This window comes from Rhamphochromis longiceps, linkage group LG1 (assembly GCF_057381845.1).
Source record: "Rhamphochromis longiceps isolate RC_006_pf linkage group LG1, R_longiceps_female_GT1.1, whole genome shotgun sequence".
NCBI classification, from domain to species: Eukaryota; Metazoa; Chordata; class Actinopteri; order Cichliformes; family Cichlidae; genus Rhamphochromis; species Rhamphochromis longiceps.
This window is the reverse complement of record NC_140557.1, coordinates 17,868,333-17,892,056: the sequence shown is the minus strand read 5'-3', so window position 1 is coordinate 17,892,056 and position 23,724 is coordinate 17,868,333. Positions and strand designations below refer to the sequence as shown.

The 23,724-nt window shown below is 41.9% G+C and overlaps 3 protein-coding genes across 3 annotated transcripts; 1 reads left to right on the top strand and 2 right to left on the bottom strand.

Moving 5' to 3' along the window:
* Positions 1-9,273: 9,273 nt before the first annotated feature.
* On the bottom strand, positions 9,274-11,216 carry LOC146678551 (protein phosphatase 1 regulatory subunit 3E). The gene has a single exon (XM_085400841.1). The coding sequence runs from the start codon at positions 11,088-11,090 to the stop codon at positions 10,167-10,169; it is 924 nt and encodes a 307-aa protein (XP_085256967.1). The 5' UTR covers positions 11,091-11,216; the 3' UTR covers positions 9,274-10,166.
* A 586-nt stretch (positions 11,217-11,802) lies between these two features.
* lg1h16orf46 (linkage group 1 C16orf46 homolog) lies at positions 11,803-15,988 on the top strand. Its single transcript, XM_085400831.1, has 3 exons — positions 11,803-11,975; positions 12,160-12,387; positions 13,827-15,988. Exons 2-3 carry the CDS (start codon positions 12,193-12,195, stop codon positions 14,571-14,573), a joined length of 942 nt encoding a protein of 313 aa, XP_085256957.1. The 5' UTR covers positions 11,803-11,975; positions 12,160-12,192; the 3' UTR covers positions 14,574-15,988.
* A 21-nt stretch (positions 15,989-16,009) lies between these two features.
* On the bottom strand, positions 16,010-22,559 carry atmin (ATM interactor). Its single transcript, XM_085400821.1, has 4 exons — positions 22,220-22,559; positions 20,052-20,177; positions 19,417-19,616; positions 16,010-19,310 (listed from the first exon to the last, which is right to left on the bottom strand). Exons 1-4 carry the CDS (start codon positions 22,502-22,504, stop codon positions 17,546-17,548), a joined length of 2,376 nt encoding a protein of 791 aa, XP_085256947.1. The 5' UTR covers positions 22,505-22,559; the 3' UTR covers positions 16,010-17,545.
* Between the last annotated feature and the right edge of the window lie 1,165 nt (positions 22,560-23,724).

The following is a 23,724-nucleotide window of genomic DNA, read 5'->3' as shown; positions in this document are numbered from 1 at the left end:
GCTCGGTCATTCTCCACCACCCTTGGGGGCATCTCCCATTTTGACCTCGGGACTTCCAGGTTATACTCGGCACAGATGTTCCTGTACACTATGCCGGCCACTTGGTTATGGCGTTCCATGTATGCCTTGCCTGCTAGCATCTTGCACCCTGCTGTTATGTGCTGGATTGTCTCTGGGGCATCTTTACACAGCCTGCACCTGGGGTCTTGCCTGGTGTGATAGACCCCAGCCTCTATGGATCTTGTGCTCAGAGCTTGTTCTTGTGCTGCCATGATTAGTGCCTCTGTGCTGTCTTTCAGTCCAGCTTTGTCCAGCCACTGGTAGGATTTCTGGATATCAGCCACCTCCTCTATCTGCCGGTGGTACATACCGTGCAGGGGCCTGTCCTTCCATGATGGTTCCTCGTCTCCCTCCTCTTTCTTGGGTTTCTGCTGCCTGAGGTATTCACTGAGCACTCGGTCAGTTGGGGCCATCTTCCCAATGTATTCTTGGATGTTCGTTGTCTCATCCTGGACTGTGGTGCTGACACTCACCAGTCCCCGGCCCCCTTCCTTCCGCTTAGCGTACAGCCTCAGGGTGCTGGATTTGGGGTGAAACCCTCCATGCATGGTAAGGAGCTTTCTTGTCTTTATGTCAGTGGCTTCTATCTCCTCCTTTGGCCAGCCTATTACCCCAGCAGGGTACCTGATCACGGGCAGGGCGTACGTGTTGATGGCCCGGATCTTGTTCTTACCATTCAGCTGACTCCTCAGGACTTGCCTGACCCTCTGCAGGTACTTGGTGGTTGCAGCTTTTCTAGCGGCCTCTTCATGGTTCCCATTCGCCTGTGGGATCCCCAAGTACTTGTAACTGTCCTCTATGTCTGCAATGTTGCCTTCTGGTAGTTCAATCCCCTCAGTTCTGACTACCTTCCCTCTCTTTGTTACCATCCGACTACACTTCTCCAGTCCGAACGACATTCCAATGTCATTGCTGTATAGCCTGGTAGTGTGGATCAGTGAATCGATGTCTCGTTCACTCTTGGCATACAGCTTGATGTCATCCATGTACAGGAGGTGGCTGACAACTGCTCCGTTCTGTAGTCGGTATCCGTAGCCAGTCTTGTTAATGATCTCACTGAGGGGGTTCAGGCCTATGCAGAACAGCAGTGGGGACAGAGCATCTCCTTGGTAGATCCCGCACTTGATGGTGACTTGTGCTATGGGCTTGGAGTTGGCCTCTAGTGTTGTACGCCACATCCCCATTGAGTTCCTGATGAAGGCTCTTAGGGTCCCATTGATCTTGTACAATTCTAGGCATTCCAGTATCCAGCTGTGGGGCATTGAGTCATAGGCCTTCTTGTAATCAATCCAGGCAGTGCACAGGTTGGTCAGTCTGGTCTTGCAGTCTCGGCTGATTGTTCTGTCTACCAGTAGCTGGTGTTTTGCGCCTCTGGTATTCTTGCCAATTCCTTTCTGTGTCCCGCTCATGTATTGACCCATGTGCCTGTTCATCTTAGCCGATATGATGCCTGACAGGAGCTTCCATGTAGTACTGAGGCAGGTTATTGGTCGGTAGTTGGAGGGGACCGGTCCCTTCTTGGGGTCCTTGGGGATCAGGACCGTCCGGCCTTCAGTTAGCCATTCCGGGTGTCTCTCGTTAACTAGCAGCTGGTTCATTTGTGCTGCCAGACGCTCGTGGAGTGCAGTCAGCTTCTTCAGCCAGTAGGCGTGAACCATGTCGGGCCCTGGTGCTGTCCAACTCTTCATACTGGAGACCCTTTCTTGGATATCTGCCACTGTGATGGTTACTGGACCCTGTTCAGGGAGGTCGCTGTGGTCTGCCCTCAGATCCTCTAGCCACTGAGCATTGCCGTTATGGGTTGCATCCTTCTCCCATATGCTCTTCCAGTATTGCTCCGTCTCCAGCCTTGGTGGTGCTGTTCTCTTATTGTTCCCTTGCCACTGAGAGTACACCTTTGCTGGTTCTGTGGAGAACAGCTGGTTTATTCTCCTGCCTTCTATCTCTCTGGTGTACCTCCTCAAGCGGCTGGCCAAGGCTGTGAGTCTTTGCTTGGCAGTTTCCAAGGCCTCAGGTATGGACAGCTTGCTGTATTTCTTAGGCACCTTATTTGTCGCACCTTTCTGCAACTCCGTTAGTTGGCTAACCTCCCTCCGTGCTACTTTGATCTTGCCCTCTAGCCTCCTTCTCCATGGAGGGTACTGCCCCTTGTCGCTGTTCAACTTGTAGCCAAGCATCTCACTGATCACTGTTGCCGTATTGTAGATCAGCTTGTTAGTGTCGGTAATCGTGGTTGTAGGTATTGCCCGTAGTGCTGCATTAACATCATCTAGCAGACCTTCTGAGGGTACTTCACGTAATCTTGGTAACCGGCTACGCGGGATCCAGGTTTCAAGCTTGGCCATGATCCTATTTTTCAGGTCAGTTCCTCTCGCACTCAACGATCCTTCTCCTATCGCACTTGGGGCTATGTACCCAATCTCGGGTGGGGGTGATGATATCTCCCCCCTGACCTGGCGTCCTGACTCCTCCTTGCCGTAGCATTTGTGTTGTACCTCGTCAATCTCTAGCTGTGAGAGCAGTCCCTTCTTTCGAATGTTGGAACACTGAGCTACTAGTTGTTTCGCCGTCATTGTGGATGTTGGGTATCGAAGAATCCATAGGTCCCTCATCCTATTCATGTAGCCCCTTCCGCCGGGGTTACTTGCATAGTAGCATTCCAACAACGCCCTGTTTTCGTCTCTTGCCCACCGATGCCTTCTTGTTCCAGTAGCCCACTTTTCGTCAGGGTGCCCTGGTTCCTCAACACCTGACGCGGACCTTGTTGATCCGGGCGACGTCCGAGCCGGCATGCCTTCATATTTATCTGTCTCGCTCATGTCTGCGGTAGGCTTGCTTAGCATAGGGGGTCTAGCCTTAGGACCCTTACTGGATACAGACGCCCCAGGCAGGAATCGAACTTGCGATCCTCTGTTCCAAAGGCGTGTAGTCTAACCACTACGCTATCCAGCTGCTATCCAACAGCTTTCCTAGACGTGAGAGATTGCCTTCTTATGAATGGAACCCCTCACCATCCACCTCTACTGTTCAGCCTCGTCACATATATATATATATATATATATATATATATATATATATATATATATATATATATATATATATATATATATATCCCGCACAAGTTACCATCAAGTGCGGGATCTACCAAGGAGATGCTCTGTCCCCACTGCTGTTCTGCATAGGCCTGAACCCCCTCAGTGAGATCATTAACAAGACTGGCTACGGATACCGACTACGGAACGGAGCAGTTGTCAGCCACCTCCTGTACATGGATGACATCAAGCTGTATGCCAAGAGTGAACGAGACATCGATTCACTGATCCACACTACCAGGCTATACAGCAATGACATTGGAATGTCGTTCGGACTGGAGAAGTGTAGTCGGATGGTAACAAAGAGAGGGAAGGTAGTCAGAACTGAGGGGATTGAACTACCAGAAGGCAACATTGCAGACATAGAGGACAGTTACAAGTACCTGGGGATCCCGCAGGCAAATGGGAACCATGAAGAGGCCGCTAGAAAGGCTGCAACCACCAAGTACCTGCAGAGGGTCAGGCAAGTCCTGAGGAGTCAGCTGAATGGTAAGAACAAGATCCGGGCCATCAACACATACGCCCTGCCCGTGATCAGGTACCCTGCTGGGGTAATAGGCTGGCCAAAGGAGGAGATAGAAGCCACTGACATAAAGACAAGAAAGCTCCTTACCATGCATGGAGGGTTTCACCCCAAGTCCAGCACCCTGAGGCTGTACGCTAAGCGGAAGGAAGGGGGCCGGGGACTGGTGAGTGTCAGCACCACAGTCCAGGATGAGACAACGAACATCCAAGAATACATTGGGAAGATGGCCCCAACTGACCGAGTGCTCAGTGAATACCTCAGGCAGCAGAAACCCAAGAAAGAGGAGGGAGACGAGGAACCATCATGGAAGGACAGGCCCCTGCACGGTATGTACCACCGGCAGATAGAGGAGGTGGCTGATATCCAGAAATCCTACCAGTGGCTGGACAAAGCTGGACTGAAAGACAGCACAGAGGCACTAATCATGGCAGCACAAGAACAAGCTCTGAGTACAAGATCCATAGAGGCTGGGGTCTATCACACCAGGCAAGACCCCAGGTGCAGGCTGTGTAAAGATGCCCCAGAGACAATCCAGCACATAACAGCAGGGTGCAAGATGCTAGCAGGCAAGGCATACATGGAACGCCATAACCAAGTGGCCGGCATAGTGTACAGGAACATCTGTGCCGAGTATAACCTGGAAGTCCCGAGGTCAAAATGGGAGATGCCCCCAAGGGTGGTGGAGAATGACCGAGCTAAGATCCTGTGGGACTTCCAGATACAGACGGACAAAATGGTGGTGGCTAACCAACCGGACATAGTGGTGGTAGACAAACAGAAGAAGACGGCCGTAGTGATCGATGTAGCGGTTCCGAATGACAGCAATATCAGGAAGAAGGAACACGAGAAGCTGGAGAAATACCAAGGGCTCAGAGAAGAGCTCGAGAGGATGTGGAGGGTGAAGGTAACGGTGGTCCCCGTGGTAATCGGAGCACTAGGTGCGGTGACTCCCAAGCTAGGCGAGTGGCTCCAGCAGATCCCGGGAATAACATCGGAGATCTCTGTCCAGAAGAGCGCAGTCCTGGGAACAGCTAAGATACTGCGCAGGACCCTCAAGCTCCCAGGCCTCTGGTAGAGGACCCGAGCTTGAAGGATAAACCGCCCGCAGGGGCGTGCTGGGTGTTTATATATATATATATATATATATATATATATATATATATATATATATATATATGTGTGTGTGTGTGTGTGTGTGTGTGTGTGTGTGTGTGTGTGTGTGTGTGTGTGTGTGTGTGTGTGCATTTTATCTGCAAAATGTTTTGACCTGGCAGATGTGCTTGAAAAAAAATACAGAGATAGGAGACAGAAGAATAAATATATGAATATCACTTTACAGAAAAGAAGAGATTTAATATAGCAAATTCTCTACAGCAAACTCAACATGCACTCATAAACAAATTAAGCAAATAAACTACGAAAACTGGCAACATAAAAAACCCCATAAATCCAAAACAGTGTTACTAGGCAAAAGAGACAAGAAATGTCAGGAAAATAAAGTAGGCAGGAGATTTCAAAACAACATAATGAATTTTCCACAGATTTTTCCAAGGCTCATTTTTCAAATTAATTATTCAGGTCCAGGGATCACTAAGACACGTGATCACAGGTGGAATAAAAGCAGAACTGGGCCCGTGGTTACAGTCTAAAATAATCCAAAAGGCCTTAGGGAGAATGTTATCAGAAGCTCATCAGAACGTCATCACAGGAATGCAGCCATTATAGAAGCAGCACTTTGTACACAGCATGAAGACCAGAACTGATTACCACTGCCTGGTAATTACACAGATCCACGCATGCTGGTGTTATTGTTTGTTTGTTTTTTCCTGCATTTTACTGTCTTCACATTCATGCCAAAAGAAATCTGTTATTACATGACTGATGACATATGATGTATCTAATGTATCTTTCAAGGAGTTAAATAAAATGCAGACAAGATAAATGTGCCGCGCTGCAATCACATCAAACGGTGAATGCGTTAATTTCCCAGTTCACCGCTTACTGCTTCTGAATATCTGAATCTCATTTCATCTGCACTCTTATTTCCCACCTATTGGAGCAAGCTGCTGAGTATGCCTATTAACAGAATTAAATTGGAGTCTCACAGCAGGTTTTCACTGACTGGCCATATGGATTCCCACTGATTGGTGGCTGAAAGTATTACTCTGATAAGCAGAACACTTCCAAAATGTCAGGAAGCCTTCAGCACTTCTTTAAGTAAGCAAAGTTTGGCTCAACTTCCTTTGACTGTTGGCCAACGCAGATCAGTCATCACTAGGAGATTAACACAAAGATTAAGCAGGATCTTGTTCTTAATCTGACACCAATCTCCCAAAACAAAGCTCATGTGTAGTATGTCTATACATAGTCACACACAAAGGTTTAACTTAGCCCTCTTGACCTTTTGTATTAGTGCTAAAATAAATACACCAGCTCTCTGATTTTACTGTCCTATGGTAGTATGATTATTTAAAATAAATAACATTGAAACAGGATTAAGGTGGGATGATTTTATTATCAGTTTATAAAGCATTTCTTCAGGTCTGGCTGTACCTTTTCCTGCTTCGAGCTGCAACCCCCTCCCTGTCGTAAACAGAATAAGGGTAGGGTGTCAGCAGCAATCAATTCAGAGGACATGTCCTCAGCCTGGTATGCAATGGCGATGGCTGCAGCCCGCTGCAGTGTGCTCCTTTATGAATGGGGAGCAACAGCAACTCCTTGAAAATTAGATGTTCAGTCGACCGACAAAACGGACACTTTGGGATTGCACACATGCACACCTCTGCAGCTGCCCTAACACTGACGGCACAGTACTCTAAATCACAGATATCAGAGATCATGCCGGGTGGATGTGAGCTACAGGAACTCGCAGAACACTTGGTTTCCATCGAAAATGCCTTTATTAACCTTAAATAAAATGAGTTACATTAAAACCCGAACGTGAAATGAAGGTATGTTTCAGCTACACATGCGCACATGGTTACGTTCCATTGCAGAAAATACCTCGGGGTGTAGATGTTACAGCAAAAACTGGTTGCACAGGAATTACAGAAATCAAAAATATCACTGACAAGACAGCAGATCAAGGAAGAAATGTTGTAAAATGGTCATCGACAGAGGTGAGTTAGGCTTTCGATGGTGAGCAAAAGCAAAAATACGACAAACGATGGCAAACATTTTGTTCGGTAACTATTGACAAGAAAAGCTTTACAACATCACATTTCCTTCCTCTTGCTGGATTAGACTGCACTCTCTTAGTCAACTACAATCATAAGTCGCTCATATTAAAAGTTATCAAACACTAAAATATCTCATGTCGCCTCCTTCTTCACCGTCAGAGTTTACATATTTTATAGTCACTTACACTCTCCAGCTTAAACTTCTCTTACACATCTCTAAGTGAACTCATAGCTTAGTAAGATGAGAGTACACCTATATTTGTGTACACAGTGTCCAATATAGTCCTTATTTTCACGTTTTGTTTTTCTTTTACATTTTGATGCATATATTCGGGATGATCTTTAACATTTCGGGAGAAAATATCAATTTGTGACATTCCTAATTCTAACAATAGCATTTACTCAAATGTTCCTGGAGAAAAAATTGTTTGCTTTAACAGGTTTTTTTTTTAAAACACATTATTTTGATAAAACTTTACAGCACCAAAGGACAACAAGCCTGTACCATTCTAATTCATCAAGTCTGCCTTTAAAATGATTCAAAGTACACACAACATAGCAGGAAGACATTCAATATGAAACATTAACACATTTACATACATACTTATATATCAGTGAGTTATGAATTGATTATGGTGAAAATCTAAGACCACAGACCCATCTTCTTTGTAGTAGAGATGCACCAATAGCAACAGCAGTGTTGGAGATGCCAGAATAAAAATAGCATCCAGATTTGTCGTCTACAAATGACATTTTTATATTGCAAAACTAGTTCGACAGTTGCATTAACAGGGCTGTGGGATCGCCACAGTTTTCACAGTTTTTGCGACGCGAAACCAACAGGTTCAAATGTAATAGATAACAGACAAGACAATTATATTCACACAGTCTCTTGTGTCAAGCAACCCCAACACTTTATTGCTATCTAGTAAGCAAATACCGCCACATATGAGCCAAACATTAAATTCAAAAATCACAGTCTATGTTGGCAGTGATCAGTTGGCTATTGATGCATCTCTCTAAGCCCACATCAGTCACCTCAGCCTGGATAATTAATGCTTTCTGGTATTGCATTGCATGGATGCTGGAACAAAGTTTACACAGACCAAAGCAGACAATATGCAAATACCCACTGGTGTAACAGCATAATACACTAAATTCTGCTATGACAGGACATTAGATATTCACAATGTATTTAAATAAACCAATGAGAGAAATTCAGCTCTGTACGTGCTAAAGTTAAGTTGCATGATTGGAACTATCATCGCTCATCTCATCAAAACTGATCTAATATGATCAAGTAGAGCACCGTAGCCCTGACATAAATTATGTCATCTTTGGAGACAAACAATACTGATGGATTCACAGTGGAAGTGCTCCAAAAACTAAGTGGTTATAGGAATAGTCTCTGTCAACATCCCGGCGCGATGGCCTCATTAAACGGAGAGCTTCCCTCTGAGGCCATGATGATGTAAACAAAGGCCAAAGTGATGTTCAGATTACAGTCTGAGCACTGGAATTAAAAGCAACATGTCTGTTGTTCCTCTAGCAGCTAAAGGCTAAACTTTACACATGCTCGCTTTGATATTATTGTACAGATTTTTAAAAGCGCGGTGGATATTGGCATTTAACTAAAATGATTTGAACAACAGACAAGCTTCGTCAGCCACAGTGAAGGCGAGAGAGTTTGGAAGGCTGCTCGCCTCTGATCTAAGTAAAAAGACCTTAGATGTGAGACACACGTTTGTCCAGAAATGACAATAACATTTATAAAGGTGTACTGTATGATGAAAGCGAGCAGACAGTTTGCAATTTGAGAACGAAAGACAGTCAATCCGTTCACATAAAGTATAAGAAGTGTGAGGAGCAGCACTATTCTTGCACAGATGACTATCGTGTACATTTAAAGCAGCTAAAGATATTTAAACACAGCCACCTGTGTGATAGCTACTTGGACTATAGACAGACCTGCTCTGTGAAAAATATAGTTAAGCAGTGTTGTCAAGAATCTTAGATATTTTTGTTTCAAGGCTGTACATGTACAATAAGACGCTTTTCTTTAAATATATTAGTTAAAAAATAATTGTTGTGAAAATAAGATCTGTTCTTTAGCAGTCAACCTGAAGAAGAGAAGAAACAAAAAAGGTCCACAGGTAATCAGAGGTAAACTTAACCTTTCAAACAGCTACTTCAGACATTTTCCTTGTGATAAAAGCTATGCTGGAGGATTTCATTCAGATAAAACAAGAAATTATTGTAAAGAATAAAGAATAGGAGTCCTGAAAAACCTGTTCTTTATAGTTATATTTATAAAGAATTCTTAAATTCCATATATATATATATATATATATATATATATATATATATATATATATATATATATATATATATATATATATATATATACAGAGAGAGAGAGAGAGAGAGAGAGAGAGATATTTAACATTACTTCATTGTCTTTGAACTTTGTCAAACCAGCTTATTCTTCATAATTTAAATATGCAAAACGTAAAATAATTTATGTTGAATAGGCTACAAATGTATTGCTAAGAGGCAGATTTTTGTATGGTTAAGTATGATGTCCCTGGATTGTTTTACATTGTAAATTTAATGACGTTAAACATCTAATGCATTTAACTCCATTCAAGCCCAATGAAGATAATACTGTACAACACAAATCAACAACTCCCTACATCATGGCTTAGAATAAGGCATTTAAATGGCGTGATAGTAGGAAATAATAAGTTGAATATCTAAATTAAATAACCACCTTATATCTCCATCTTTTAGGGGGGGCGGGGGGATAAGACATGTTTACCCCAGTCTGCAGGTGATGACCAGGGGCGTATGCTACCATCAGCTAAAATGCTTTCTTTTTGCTTTTGAGTCGATGTTTGCACACATGCAAACTGACAGTTACAGCATCTTGAAATGAGTAGTGATGCCTGAAATTGGCATTACCCGGCACGTTCTCCGTGGCGCGTGTTTTTATATTACATAACGAGAACATGCCCTCCCAAAGGGCACCAAGCTGTACAGAGCCCTGACATCAAGGCAACATATCGAACAGCATCCCACACCGGGAAGCCTATCAGGCTTAAACAGCAGGCCATTTCAACCCCCGGTGCGTCGCCACCACAGGGTCACTGTTTGAAATATCGTGGTAAAATATTTTCTCTGTCACGGAATGTATACAGCTGACAATGACGGAATAATAATAATTTGAATCTTTTGTTTTACAGGCTTATAAGGTACCCGGGGATAAATTGCGCTCAAATGGCGCAAGCGTGTCACTGCATACGTCAAAGCTCAGATAAAATGAATCCATCCGTTTTCCCATTCCCGAGGTGGAGACATCTTGAACCGGTGACGACGGACTTTGTAGTTGTTGCCGTTATTATTGTCCCAAAACTCTTGCCCGCCGACACAGTACTTAATTGCAAATTGCAATGTTCCTCCGTTGTCTGGGTATGTGGGCATAACTATCTTGAAACAGAACTTGTCGGTGTCACCGTCGCTCGAGTTAGGAACATAGGACGCCAAACTGTCCATAAAGGTTATCCAGTTGTTTAGGGAATAGCGCAAAGAGACGCTCTTTTCGAAAGCCAGATTCAACACGCGCACGAAGCCGGAGAGGCTGAATTCGTCTGCCTCCACGGTCTCCAACAGGACATTTACCTCCCTAACTTTCTGCTCGAAGCCGGGTAATGTGCCTGGGTTGGTGAACTGCAATTCCATGAACACAGACTGCGCAGGAGCCCGGGGGAATTTTGTTTCCAAGTGATGAAGGTGAAGGGGTCCCTTGGGTAATTTTGCCATTATGCGCTCAGGCACCTCGGGAACATCTGTGTCGTCGAAATGCTTCACTGAAATGAGCTCCAGGCCCAGGGAGTCCGCGAAGCGGACTTTTTTCTTAATGGTTGGGCTTCTGCTGCGGGCGATCTCTAACTTTGCTCTCTCTGTAGGTGTAGGCAAAGACGTGCACCTCCGACGCAGATTAGGGCTCTGTGGGGGCTTCAGGGAAATCTCCCTGCCCCTTGGCCTCTCATTCACCACTGCGCTCTCGATAGGCTCACAAGTGGCGTTCACCATGTCAAAATCCTCCCCATCTTCAAGCCTCGGATTTGCCGCTGCAAGACTCCCGAATAGTCCAGCTATGCAGCTGTAGTTCCTCGGCAGGCAGTTCTTTGGGGGGAGCATGACCGCGACAGGGTGCGCAGACTCCGCTTCCATAAAACGTTGGAGTCCCTGAACTGCAGAGCCGGAGTAGTCGTTATGGAGAAAAACCGGCGATGCAAGGAGCCGTCAGGTGTTAGTGTGCAACTCGAGGATAGGTGCTCTGCCTGCGTCAGAAGCTGACACTCTGCAGCCTTGGACCAATAAACCAAAGTGTTGTTGCTTTCCGCAATTAGCGCGACTCTCCTCTTGCAGATGCTTCTTTAAAAAACTAAAAACCAAAAATCCATCATAAAATAAATATGGAGAGCTGTTTGCTCAAAAAACAACAACAAAAAAAAAAACCAAATTCCTTCCTCTTCACATCAAATATCTCCTCGTTTCCACTTGAATGTGGAGAAATTCATGCGTGTTCTCTCACAGCTGATCTCTTCCCGGGGCAGAGGTTGACGTCTCATCTACATTTACGTGCAGAGATGCGCGTTTAACTGACCAAAATGGTTTCCTTCTTCACAAGTTTTCAGCTGGTTTACTTCCCCGTTTGAACGCTGTGACATTGAAAACAAACCGCATGAAATAAATAATTTAGGTGCATCAAAAACAGTTATGTGCTTTTGTCTTCAGTCTGGTACATCCAGATATTGTGTGCATAACTAGGTTATCAAGCGTTCCCGTGTAAAAAAAAAGAAGCTATTGTGTTGATTTTTTTATACTTAATACAGATATAGGACAGTAATGTGTCGGTAGTAGAATGCAGCAGGAGCGCAGGAACCCCTCCCCCTTTCTCTTGACGGTACGGGCTTTTAAGTGTCACCATGACGACGGCGTTGCAGTTGGTCTCTAAAGGCATTCACCGTTTCTTCCGCTTTTGTCCTACAAAACTCTCAATCGGGAAATAAAAAAGTCGCCACCACGACAGATAGCACACAGCAGAAGTTGTTTGTGAGTAGCAACAAATATTATTCATGTATTTCTTAATTTCCTCGTTTAATAATCCAGTTTGCTTTATTTTGGTAAGCAAAATCAGCGGTAGGTTTGTTAAGTTGATCATATTTACACTAAAAGTGCTACTCAAGATGCATTTTTAAGTAATTAAGGGAATTCTGTTTTCTATGACCCTTTCGAGATCTCACCATGAGTCAAAGGACCTAACTACATCATGACCTCGCAAGAAAGGGATCGTACAGCTGTGGACAGAGCAGACGGGGAGCTGTCAGCACCGGAGAACGCAGCTGGCGAGCACGAAATAGCAGAAAGGAGACTTGTTGAAAGCCTTTTAGATACCAGCGAGGAGAACTTCTTGAATGAGAAGGAGCTAAATGAGTTCCATTGTTACTCTGGTTGGGAGGATGCTGTAAGTGATCCAATATCCTGTTACTGTACCTCTCTTAATTTGTTACCTATATGTAGTTGCAATTTTGTTTTTAAGTAAGTGTCTTCTATGTCACAGTTTGGACTCAGTGATAAATTGAACAAGTATTTAGGCGCCTTCCCTAATTCTTATTTTTTTGTGTGTTTTTTTACACTTATGTGTTTCAGATAATCAAATTGTAATATTAGTCAATGATAACCCTAGTAAATAGAAAATGCAATTTTTAAACAATTATTAATTCATTAAGGGAAAAGGGCTATCCATTTCTATCTGCTCCAATCTATCAAAGTCATCTATCTATGAAATCTATCAAAGCCAGTCTGGAAAGAGTTGCAAAATCATTTCTAAGGCTTTGGGAGTGCAGTGAAAGACAGTGAGAGCCAGTTTCCATAAATGGAGAAAACTTGGAACAGTACTGAATCTTCCCACTAGTGACGGACTACCAAATTTACTTCCACAGCCCGTCGATGACTCATGTAGAAGGTCATAAAAGAACTCAGAACAACATCTAAAGAACTGCAGGCCTCACTTGCCAAGGTTAAGATCAGAGTTCATGATTCAACAACAACAAAGAGAGTGGGGGAAAAAAGACATCCATGAGAGAGGTCCAAGTAGAAAATCACTCCTGAACAAAAAGAATATAAAGGCTCTCCTCAAATTTGCCAGAAAACATGTCAATGATTCCCAGAAGTTTTGGGAAAATATTTTGTAGAGTGGAAAGTTCGCATTCCATTACATCTGATGTAAATCTAACACAGAGTTTTATAAAAAGAACATCATATTAGCAGTTAAACATGGTGGTGGTAATGTGACGATCTGGGTACGACGAGCTGAAACACACCAGCAAGTCCCCCTCAGAATGTTTTAAAAAAACAAAAACAAAATGAAGGTTTCATAGTGGCCTAGTGAGTCTTAAATGAGATTGGGATATGTTGACATGACCATTGATCCCTGAAAACGTTTCAGTGTGGCTGAATTAAAACAATTCTGTAAATACGACTGGATCAAAATTCCTTCACAGCGATGTGAAAGACTCATTTCCTGATGCCAAGGGTGGCACAGTCAGTTAATAGGTTTAGGAGTCAATTACTTTTTCACATAGAGTGAGGGTGATTTGGATACCTATTTTTCTTTAAAAAAAATCATCACTTAACAATTAATGACCCTTTCTGATATTAGTATTGATTATCTGAAGCATCTAAGTATGACAAATATGCAAAATGCAAAAAATATGGTCACATTTTATAATTATGGACAGAATCGGACTAAATCTTCATTCACGTATTATTAATCACATCTGTGCTTTTACTGCTTTCCTTCTATTTGCATGTTTCTTACTTGGTTCAATAAGTATTTTTACTTTGTGATTTTTAGCTTTAAACATATCCGAACTTAACAAAAAAAACTTGGTTTTGCAACAGGTTTGTGGTTGGGCCAGAGTTGTTCCCCTGAGCTGCATACTTTTGACTTCAAACACATACAAGAAACCAGAGCATAAGGAGGCTGACAATGGAACTCCTTCATCTGATGACCCAGTGCCTTCTAATGGAGACAGCTCAGCCAGCATTACAGAGCAGCACTGTGAGTCTCATGCAGGCCTGGATAATTTTAAGAAGTTTGTGTCAGTAAATCAGCACACAGGATCTTGGAGTCAAACTGCTATGGCAGCTCAACAGACAGATGCTGCAGAATGTCCTTTCCTTAAAGCCATGCAGAGAAATCCGACACATCTCTTACTGGAAGAAAAGATATACGAGAGAGGGATGGATAAAGAGACACTTTCTCAGCTTCACCATCTGTCTTCAAAATATTCTGTGCCAGAGAACAAGCCTGCTAAGCCTTGGAAACATAGTCATCGTCCCAATAACAGAGTGGTTCCCATTAAAAACTTCACATTTCTACCACCTATTAACCCACCTCACCTGATTGCCAAGGCCAGTGGTCATCTCTGTAGAGACAAGAAGACTCCAGAGAAACAAACCTCAGAGAAAAACGGTTTCCTTTTAGACAAGCAGCGTGGAACAAGGGGAACTAGAGTGGACACTGCTAGTAATTCAGATATTTCCACTTTCTCTGCAGCGCTGACCTCCAAGTACCAGTCATTTTGGCAAAACCCACACAATGTTTTGATACCAAGAGGTATTAAATACAATGTCTTCCAAACCTGACTCAATGCACTGAGGACTAAAGTCTCTCACAAATGCACCCGAGCTGCCTCTTCTCTGCCTCACTTCACTTTTAAGCTGAACGAGGCATGTGAAATAAAAATCTGTCACTTGAATATTTAAGTATGCAGTAAAGGCAACATCTTTCATTATAAAGGGCATCCTGTCTGTCAGCCTCACTCATCACATACCATTAAAATACAGTTAGCTGGAAGAAGAAATTCGGCCTGTCATAATAGTGGCACTGGTGGTCGCTAATATTTTTGAATTTAAGCAGACTACAACTTGGTCAGAACTTTAACATTGCACCGCAGCTTGTTTCTCATAATATAAACTGTGGCCAAACTACTGCATCTGCTTAATACAGTTTAACTTTTATATTAGTAAACAAGGGATTGGTAATGGTTATGGATTATGGGTGGAGCCAAGGTTCTTTCTGAAAATGCCAAGGGTCATGTTGGTTTCCAGGGTCAACATGACTCATGACCTGTTTTCAGTCAGTTGTTATAATACTGTTTAAGCTGTGGCAATTTTGTTACCTTATTACATTTATCTGTATTGCTCTAATTCTTTTCCCTACCTACACAGATGTAAAATAAATGCACAGGCCTGGATTTAGTAGGTTTATACTGGGCAGGTTGTAACTGCATCAGAAGAAGAAAAAAGGTACAATATTATAAAGATTTTTTGTTTTAGAAAAAACTAATGGTGCAAAATTTGTTTCGCACAACCAAATCTTAAGAGACGATGACATAATGTGTGCAATTGTAATACTGAACTCAAGATCACATGAATAAAACATGTATGACCCACTTATAACCTTTTTTTAAAAAAAAAAAAACAAACAAACAAATATTGATCATGTTTGTCCATCTTTCAGCAACTACTTTCCTATTTTTGTTTTGGGAAAAAAATAAAATTGAACACAATCAACACTTGCCAGCAGTTTATTAACAACATCTATAATGTATCTTGAACAATAATTAAAGGCAGCCATTAAGTCGACACATTTAGGCAACAGAAAAATCAAATAAATTCTGCAAAAACAAATATTTTGTGCTGGAAAAATATCTGCATGCACTCCCTACAAAGAGAAAGTAAAGCACTGTAACAGACACCAGAAAGTGACATAGCTTCTACCCATTCAAATATAGGCATTTTCCCCCATTCCACTAAACCTGCAAGGAAACAGCTCTATTGTATTAGAATTTAGGAATTAAAAGTTGGAATTACTGCTTTAAAACAAAACATGCTCAGACTTTATAGGCGTGAACCTTCCTAAAATAGAGAAATAATCCATAAACCAACTGGGAATAGTGGGAGAAAAAAAAAAAAAGCATAATATGTCTGGGCACAGAGTCATTATTGTGTACATTCTTCAGTTTTAATAAACATCCATAAAGTGTAATGACATTAAACACTATTCATTTAAGATGTAATGGAATCAAAGTAATTATTTTCAATCAAATGCTGCAAAGGAATATTTTCATGTGACACAGCATAAATCTTTCCATAAACATGGAGCAGAGGCATTCTCACATTGCATGCAATCACAATAAAAACATCAATACTAAACAGATAAAACATGCAAAACAAAGACTGAAAGGATTCAGATATTTTTCATTGTTTATTCATCATGGTATTCTAGTATAAACATGACTTTGAAGCAGCAAATTATCTGTAACAGAACTCAAGTTAATACTTGGGTTAAGGCACCAACACAACAAAAATGGAAAATAAACAAGGCCTATAGCTCTGTGGTCTCATGTAGAACAGTCTATGTGGTGCCTATGAGGTAACTGAGGTCACAATATAACAAAAAAGAAAAGTGGGGGTGGAAAAAAAGTTACATTTAGTGATTTGAAAAAAATTAGTGTGGGAAATTGGGTCTAAAGTGTAAGTCCTTTAAGTTAAAAGAACAAAACAAAACACTGTGTTAATCTGTGCTAATCCTAGCTCTAATCCACTGTTTTTGTGTACGGTAACATTACTGGATCACTTCAGCAGTGTACTGCTAATGTATACACTTACATCCAGCTAATGAATAAGTTAAAGACGATGACAGCCTAGCCTGCTTACTGACTTAAGTCTTAACTAGAGGCCTTGACACAAAAAGTGTTTACAAAACATCAGACTTCACAACCACATTTTAATGCAAGGTGCGCAACACGGGACAAACATTGTTTTTTACTTTGTGCCAGGTTATATTTCAACAACACATCTTCTGCTTTGAGCAATGCAAAGCCTTTACTTTGAAAAAAAAAAAAAAAAAAATCTCACTTGTCATGTTTTCAGCTGCCTGCAATGTCAGAGTTTACAGTCTTGTTGCCACTGACAAGGTAACATTGAAGATGCAGCATTCAGATGCACATGTGCAGAATCAATATTTTATGTTGTGCTGCTTAAAGGCTTCATGCGCATTGCATACGTATGTAAACTAAACGTACAATATTGTATACTGTACAGCTGAGATGAGATTGTTTTATAGCAGTACATCTATATTTGAAAGCTGTCATACAAGGTAGCAATTTTACAAGCCTTTCATGACAGCCATATATAGGTATGTATGTCATCCCTTTTAAGTGCAGAGATAAACTTTATGTAATGTTAAATGTTTTTACAACTTCTTAAGACCAAACAGTGACCAGTCACAGTGGCTACGCACTGAAATATACAAGTAAGCTTGCATTTTAGACAAGACACGTACAATGTTACCTTATGTGCAAATAAATATGTAAACTGCCACGGGAGCTCATGGGTCATGCCCACTGAGCTAATAAAGTGCAGCAATGCTGTCAGGATAGACACCAGGAAGGGCTCTGGACATTATGCCCCCAGTGGAATGGTTGAGAACATATCTGCAGACTTCTTGCTGCTAAGACTATGGTTTGATTTGCCAGAGGACAGCATAAACCATTTCCTCTTATAGGAAGAGGCAGATATCAGAAACCTTTATTGCAAAGGCATGGGAAGCTTCAGCTGTTGGGTTTCTCAGAATGCTGAAACAGAGCACAAAGTTCTTCACATGTCTGGGTTTCCACAGAGCTGAAATGGGACTCCATGTTCCACGCCAAGTCCGCTGACAGGAAGTCATCCATGACAGTTTGGGTTTCGTTGCTGGTCAGGAACAGGTTTCCTAGGCCTTCTGCTTGGCTGGTCACAGTCTGTGTCTCTGTGCTGTTCAGCAGTCTTGCATTCTCTCCTTGAGTGACAGGAGTCTGAGCAGAGAGACTCGTGGCAAATGAAGGGAGATCTGTTTGTGTTTCTGTGTCTGATGACTCTGTGCTCATAGAAAAGCTTGAATGTCGCAAGATGCTGCTCAGGGGCATGTGGCTTCCGGCATTCAGCAGAAAATTGAGGTCAGTCTGAGTTTGAGTATCAAATAGCTCCAAGTCGCTGGCTTGGGTTCGGCTTGGTCCCTCACTTTGGTCCAGATCATCCATCAGTAGGAAGTCTGTCTGTGTCTGAATGTCTAGAGACTCCATTGGCGTGTCACCACCCAGTCCTCCCAGCTCACTCTCCTCGGTCTGTGTCTGGATGTGCACAGCATTGAGGAATTCTTCAAAATCAAAGTCGATGCCGTTATGTTGCTCTTGAACAGAGCTGAGACTTGACCCACAGCCTGCAGAAGCCTCTGTGAGCACCTGATGGCCTGACATACTGTCAGACAGGATGTTTTCCAGGTCATTTAACAAGGTCATTGTTTGGGTCTGGTTGTCTGCCATGTTGTTTGCACTCAGCTCATGCGTCTGCACCCCAAAACACATACCACCTTCTGATTTTGAGTCCTCATATATAGTGCTTCCTGCAGCACAAAGGGTGTCATCTATGTCCAAAGTTGTTTGGGTTGACACACTGAGGGAGTCATTGCCAAATAGGTCTGAGCACATGACAGCCTGGTTCTGAGCCTTCTCCTCCGATTGTGGCATGGCAAAGTATGTCTGTGTCTGCCTGGTTTTGTACGGAAGCACAGAAGAGGATGCGCAGGGAATTTGGCTCAGGCACTGGCTGTCTGTTTGAGCTCCAATAGACGATGTGGGTTTGGCTCGGGAGAAGAATGTTTGGGTTTCAACACTGACTGGCAAAAGGACTTGGGCACTGACACTGATGTCTGTTTGGGAGCAAGAAGACACAGAGGACTCGCCCACAGAGCACAAGCCTAGTCCCTCCCCAACCCCTACTCCTGTGGGCATTTTTGACAAGTACGATTTGTCTGTCTGAATGTTGGTGGAAGTGCTCCTTCCTCGCTGTGCTGCCATGCTGATGGTTGAATCCTCTGCACCTACTGGATCCAGATTGACTTGCACTCCTGTGCTAATAGCCCCCTGGCTAGAGCGGGAAGTAGGCATGCTATCCTTGAAACCCAAACTTTTAGCATCAAGTTGGGGTACCACTGCTCCTGTGGCTTGTGGAAGGAGCTGAAGGGCACTAACAGAACCTTGGCTATCTACAGCAAGCACTACAGACCTCAGAGCCCCACTTTCTGTAGATGGAAGGAGTACAGGCAAATGAGCCACCTGCATCACAGGAACACTAACCAAAGCCATCTTGGGTTTTGGTAAAAGCAACTTTTGCAGGCTCCTCCGGGAGTCTGGGATAGTAATGGTTGTATCAGGAGGGAGAGAAGTGTCTGTCTGCTCTGTGGCAGCAGGGATGATCTGGAAGGTTGAATCATTGATCTTAACCTTTTCAGAACCACTTAACAATTTTTCCATCTTTCTCTTTTTTACTGGGGGAATTCTGCAAAATAATAAATAAATTAGATAAAATGATAACAATCATAAATGCATGGAGAGAACAAAATACAGTATATGAATGAAAGTGTTGGGGTTATCCCTGTACATGCCTGTGCTCTGTTGGAATTTCATGACCCGTCCTGTAGATATGTGAGAGTAGAGCAGCCCTGCTAGCATAGGGGCAGCCACATGTACAGTGGTAGGTCTTTCCACAGTCTTCTATGTGCCTCTTTAAGTCCCACTCTGTACTGTAGCCATTGTTGCACTTGGAGCACTTATGTTTCTTTTCTGCATGCATCTTCATGAAGTGCTGAAATGAAATGAATCAAAAGCAGAAAATAGCTTTAAAATAAAAATGTCCAAATGGAATTTGAAAAGGAAAGCACATGTCCATTTACTTCTTTCTAGTGATTCACCCAGTTAAAGGTCACAGTATAATTTAGGCAAAACTAGGAAAGAAAGGCAGCTTTTCCCTGTGTTTTGCGGTGCTACAAGAATCAGAGTAGAAATGCTAAGATGGTATTTCATATTGATACATGTGTTTCACATTAGGCAGTTCTTTTTTCCTCAACCTATTGTATCAGAGGCTTTCAGTTCAGACTACAGGACACTGTATACAACTTAATCATGCAGTAAATTATTTAACACTGCTTACATTAAAAATGCAAGGTTATTTTTTAAGTTGCACAAGTGGTTCTTAAAAATAGAACAATAACTGATTACATTTCACAGAGGAAATGCTTACTTGCTTAACCAGGGAGAACTGGGAGAAAGGTCTGTTAGGGCCTCTGGGACAACCCTCAATAGGACAGCAGTAAAGCTTCTGAGAGCCCTTCATGTCCTTTCTGACCGTGGGATTGACAATACCATCCTGGGGGTGATAATGACAACAAAGTATTAACAGAGGACAAAATACAGATATATGCATTACAGATACTTGGATCAGAAATATGTGAATGTAAGACTTAAACACACATTCCCATGCTGTGTTTATATTTAAGAAACTCAAATTACAATATAATTGCTAATGATATAAAGGTTGATTTCCCCCCAATATTGTCGGGTCTTTACCTTACTATAAGCACCATGGGATGACTGTTGTACATACAATTGTCTCTGATTTATAGTATTGAAGAGATTCATGTGCTTGTGCTGTGGAAAAGATAAAGCTAACAAACACTGTCTGCTTCGTGATAAGAATATAACTAAAAAGCCAAATTTTGTAGACAGCAAATCCAAATTTTGTGCTTCTCTGAAACGGCATCATATGGTCGTAGGCTGAAGCCTGAGTCATGTCACGACTCTGTGATTGGCTGTAGCTCAGAAGAGAAAACAAGCAGATTTACTGTCTGTCCTATGGCTAGCTTATATCAATTATAAAGTCAAATCTTCTCTCCAACAGACTAGCCAATACAGTGGTAAATCAAAGTAATAGCCTCTAAACTGTTCTTTCTGCTAAGGGAAGTGATATGGTTTGAAAGGCAAGCTAATTCTGGATTAGAATGGGAATAGTCTCATGAGTTTTATGGACTGACCTGACTGCACACAGTCAATAAATTTATATATATATATATATATATATATATATATATAATTTTTTTTATTTTTAAGTCTTCATAGGGAAACAATATAAACAGTGATGAAACAGCTGTGGAGCGATGCAGTGACGTTATGGTGCTGTTAAATATAAACAGATATAGCCCAACTCTAGCTCCATCAACTATGCAGAAGCACTGAGTGAGCAACTGTGGCATTTTATGCACTTTATCATTATGTCAACCATAATATCATTACGGCTGCTGACAGAAGTTTCACATAGCTGTGGATTAAAAGTAACACAGGCAAGCTGTGCTGCCTTCTTGTTGCTCGCTTTCTTTTCTTTCCTTTTCTTTCCTTTGTGCCTCTTACAGGCACTCTCTGAGGAAAGTGTGAATGCACCATGAAAACCCAACACAGTGACCAATATAACTCTTTATTCATGGACTGCAACGAACATGGACCAAACACAGTTCACCCAGCTTTACGGCAGCTTTTAAGGTTTTGGTGTAAAAACTGAATTACATTTAGAAACTGATTGCTTAACTTTAAACTTTAAACTACTCCTGACTGCAACTCAGATTTAAATAGTAAAACTTGTGGTTTCTTTAGGCCTTTAAACGCTCTCCTTGCTGGGCCAGCATGGATTACTTCTAGGAGCTAATTCAAATTCTAACATTCACCTATTTTAAACAAAGAGCTTAGTCTATTGCAGGACAAAGGCAGTCTTTCCCAGCAAAGAACTTCATTCATTGGGAGACAGTGAATTATTGCGTCCCACGAAGTGCCCAGTCCAGTGAGGACAGAGGAACTAGGAGTTAGTACAGCTGAGGCGGTTTAAACATTTAGACCAAAGTCTAAGTATTGTGTTCGTGATAGACAGCACGTTGTTTGTGCGGTCGTATTCCTGAGAGACCGTAACCATACAACGACAAATAGATTTCTAGCTTTGCACACACACAGCCAATTTAGATACTCCCAAATTCCCTGCCCTAGATTAACAACTCGCTAAAAACTAATATTTAATATTAAAGGGGTATATCTGTATATTATTAATGCAATAAGCACCGAATTTCTCTTGACAAATGCAATAATTGATAACATAAGCGGCTAGGTGCAGTATAGCTAACTCGCTAATAGTAAACAGTCACCAATTAAATAACAGTCAAGAAGAAACTTAGTTAACTTTTACCAAAGCTCGACTATGTTGTCCCAGCGTTATTGGCAACACATTACTACGACCATACGTGCTAGCTAATTCGAAGTTATGGATGACTTGCGTTTTTTTTTTAATGATAGTTTTCTCTCAACCGAATTAGCCAAGTTAGCATCGCAGTTGAGTTCACATCGGAATAACCTGATTTAGAAATTAGTTACCTTTATTCTGTGCGACTTAACCAGATGCATGTTCAACGCAGGTGTGTTGGGGAGAATCTTGCCACATCCTTCCACGGTGCATAGGATGTTCGTCCTCACTTCTTTGGTCAGCTCCACGATGGTGGGTTTTATCATTTCCCGAGACTGCGGCAGAGGTTCTTCGTTACAGTTTAGACTGCCGGCATTAGCGTTATCACTGTTACTCGCCTTGCCCGTTGAAGAGGCAGCCATGTTTCTGTGTTGACAGTGCATTCCGTGTTTGGCAGAGAGCCCCAGCAGCAGCATTGTATGAAAAGGATCATTCCGTCCCTCAACGCTGCCTGTGAGGCTGCATTGCCACCTTTCCACTCTCCTGTTCGGGCTTACGTCACATCCTAGATAACATTCGCATTTCCGTTTTGCAGAATAATGTGATTTTTAACATATACGGATGGACGAATAATTAGACTTCGAGTGCGTATAGCGCGGACTCTAACCCGGTTCAGCATCACTAATGACAAGTTCTAGATTTTTTGTTTTGTTTTGGATTTTTTTTAATGAATGCGACCCACCTAATTGAAAACTGAATATTTCATTTTTTTTCTATATTTTATTCCTGCAACTATTTTTGATGAATGATCCCATTTCATTCTCCCACAAAAGGAGAAATTATGTAATTAATTTAGGTGAAAATCGGGTTAAGATTGCACTAAATGTGAAAATCAGTAAAAAAAAAAAAAAAAAAAAAATGTGCATCACCTGCAAACTTCACAACAATATGATAGACCTTTGGAGACATAAGCCAAAGATTTCAGCCAATTCTGCTCCACTCATGTTGATAAAACCTATGATTTTAATACATATATTCATAGGGTTAGGGTCACATGACTTCACAGTGACACAAAAAGATTAATATACTATACTATATATTTCCATATTAACAGTGCTGACATCAGCATAATACATAGAAACCGCTGATGTCATCAGGATGAGATAAACACACATAATCTGGAAAAACTGCACACATAATCATATTGTAATAAAAACATCATAGAACAGCAAAGTCCTTTGGCGGGACTTGTGCTCTCTGTTTGTATGTCACTAATGTTTGGAGACATGTTCTGCAAATCTTCCGACTCATTACTCGCCTCGACTACAAAACACTCGAAAGAATACCGTTTATCAAATCAGAGCTTTCACTTTGTCCTCTCAAAACGTTTAGATTCAGTGTCTGGGTTTGTCATCACATCAGACCCTATCTGATGTAAACCTCTGTTTACATCAGATGGGGTCCAGTATCTTTCAAATTTCACATATCTCCCAAACTCCCCCAGTCTAAGTTTATTAGTTAACATATGAAGAGGCTACTATGGTTGGTAAAGACAGATCTATTTAACTAATACACACCTTTTGTTGGAGCTATTTGTTCTTTATTTGTTCTTTATTTTTTTGAAAGTTAAAGTTTGTTGTTAGTTTACTTATATTTTGGAGTTTGTCGGTTAATATTTTGTTTTAAATGATTTGTT

Excerpts from the sequence above, each read along its gene's own strand:
- lg1h16orf46 (XM_085400831.1), top strand. The coding sequence starts at position 12,193 with ATGACCTCGCAAGAAAGGGATCGTACAGCTGTGGACAGAGCAGACGGG. Across the intron at positions 12,388-13,826 it reads ACTCTGGTTGGGAGGATGCT|GTTTGTGGTTGGGCCAGAGT; the intron begins GTAAGTGATCCA and ends GTTTTGCAACAG.
- atmin (XM_085400821.1), bottom strand. The coding sequence starts at position 22,504 with ATGCTGCTGCTGGGGCTCTCTGCCAAACACGGAATGCACTGTCAACAC. Across the intron at positions 19,617-20,051 it reads AGTTCTCCCTGGTTAAGCAA|CACTTCATGAAGATGCATGC; the intron begins GTAAGCATTTCC and ends ATTTCATTTCAG. Across the intron at positions 19,311-19,416 it reads GAAATTCCAACAGAGCACAG|AATTCCCCCAGTAAAAAAGA; the intron begins GCATGTACAGGG and ends ATTATTTTGCAG.
- LOC146678551 (XM_085400841.1), bottom strand. The coding sequence starts at position 11,090 with ATGGAAGCGGAGTCTGCGCACCCTGTCGCGGTCATGCTCCCCCCAAAG.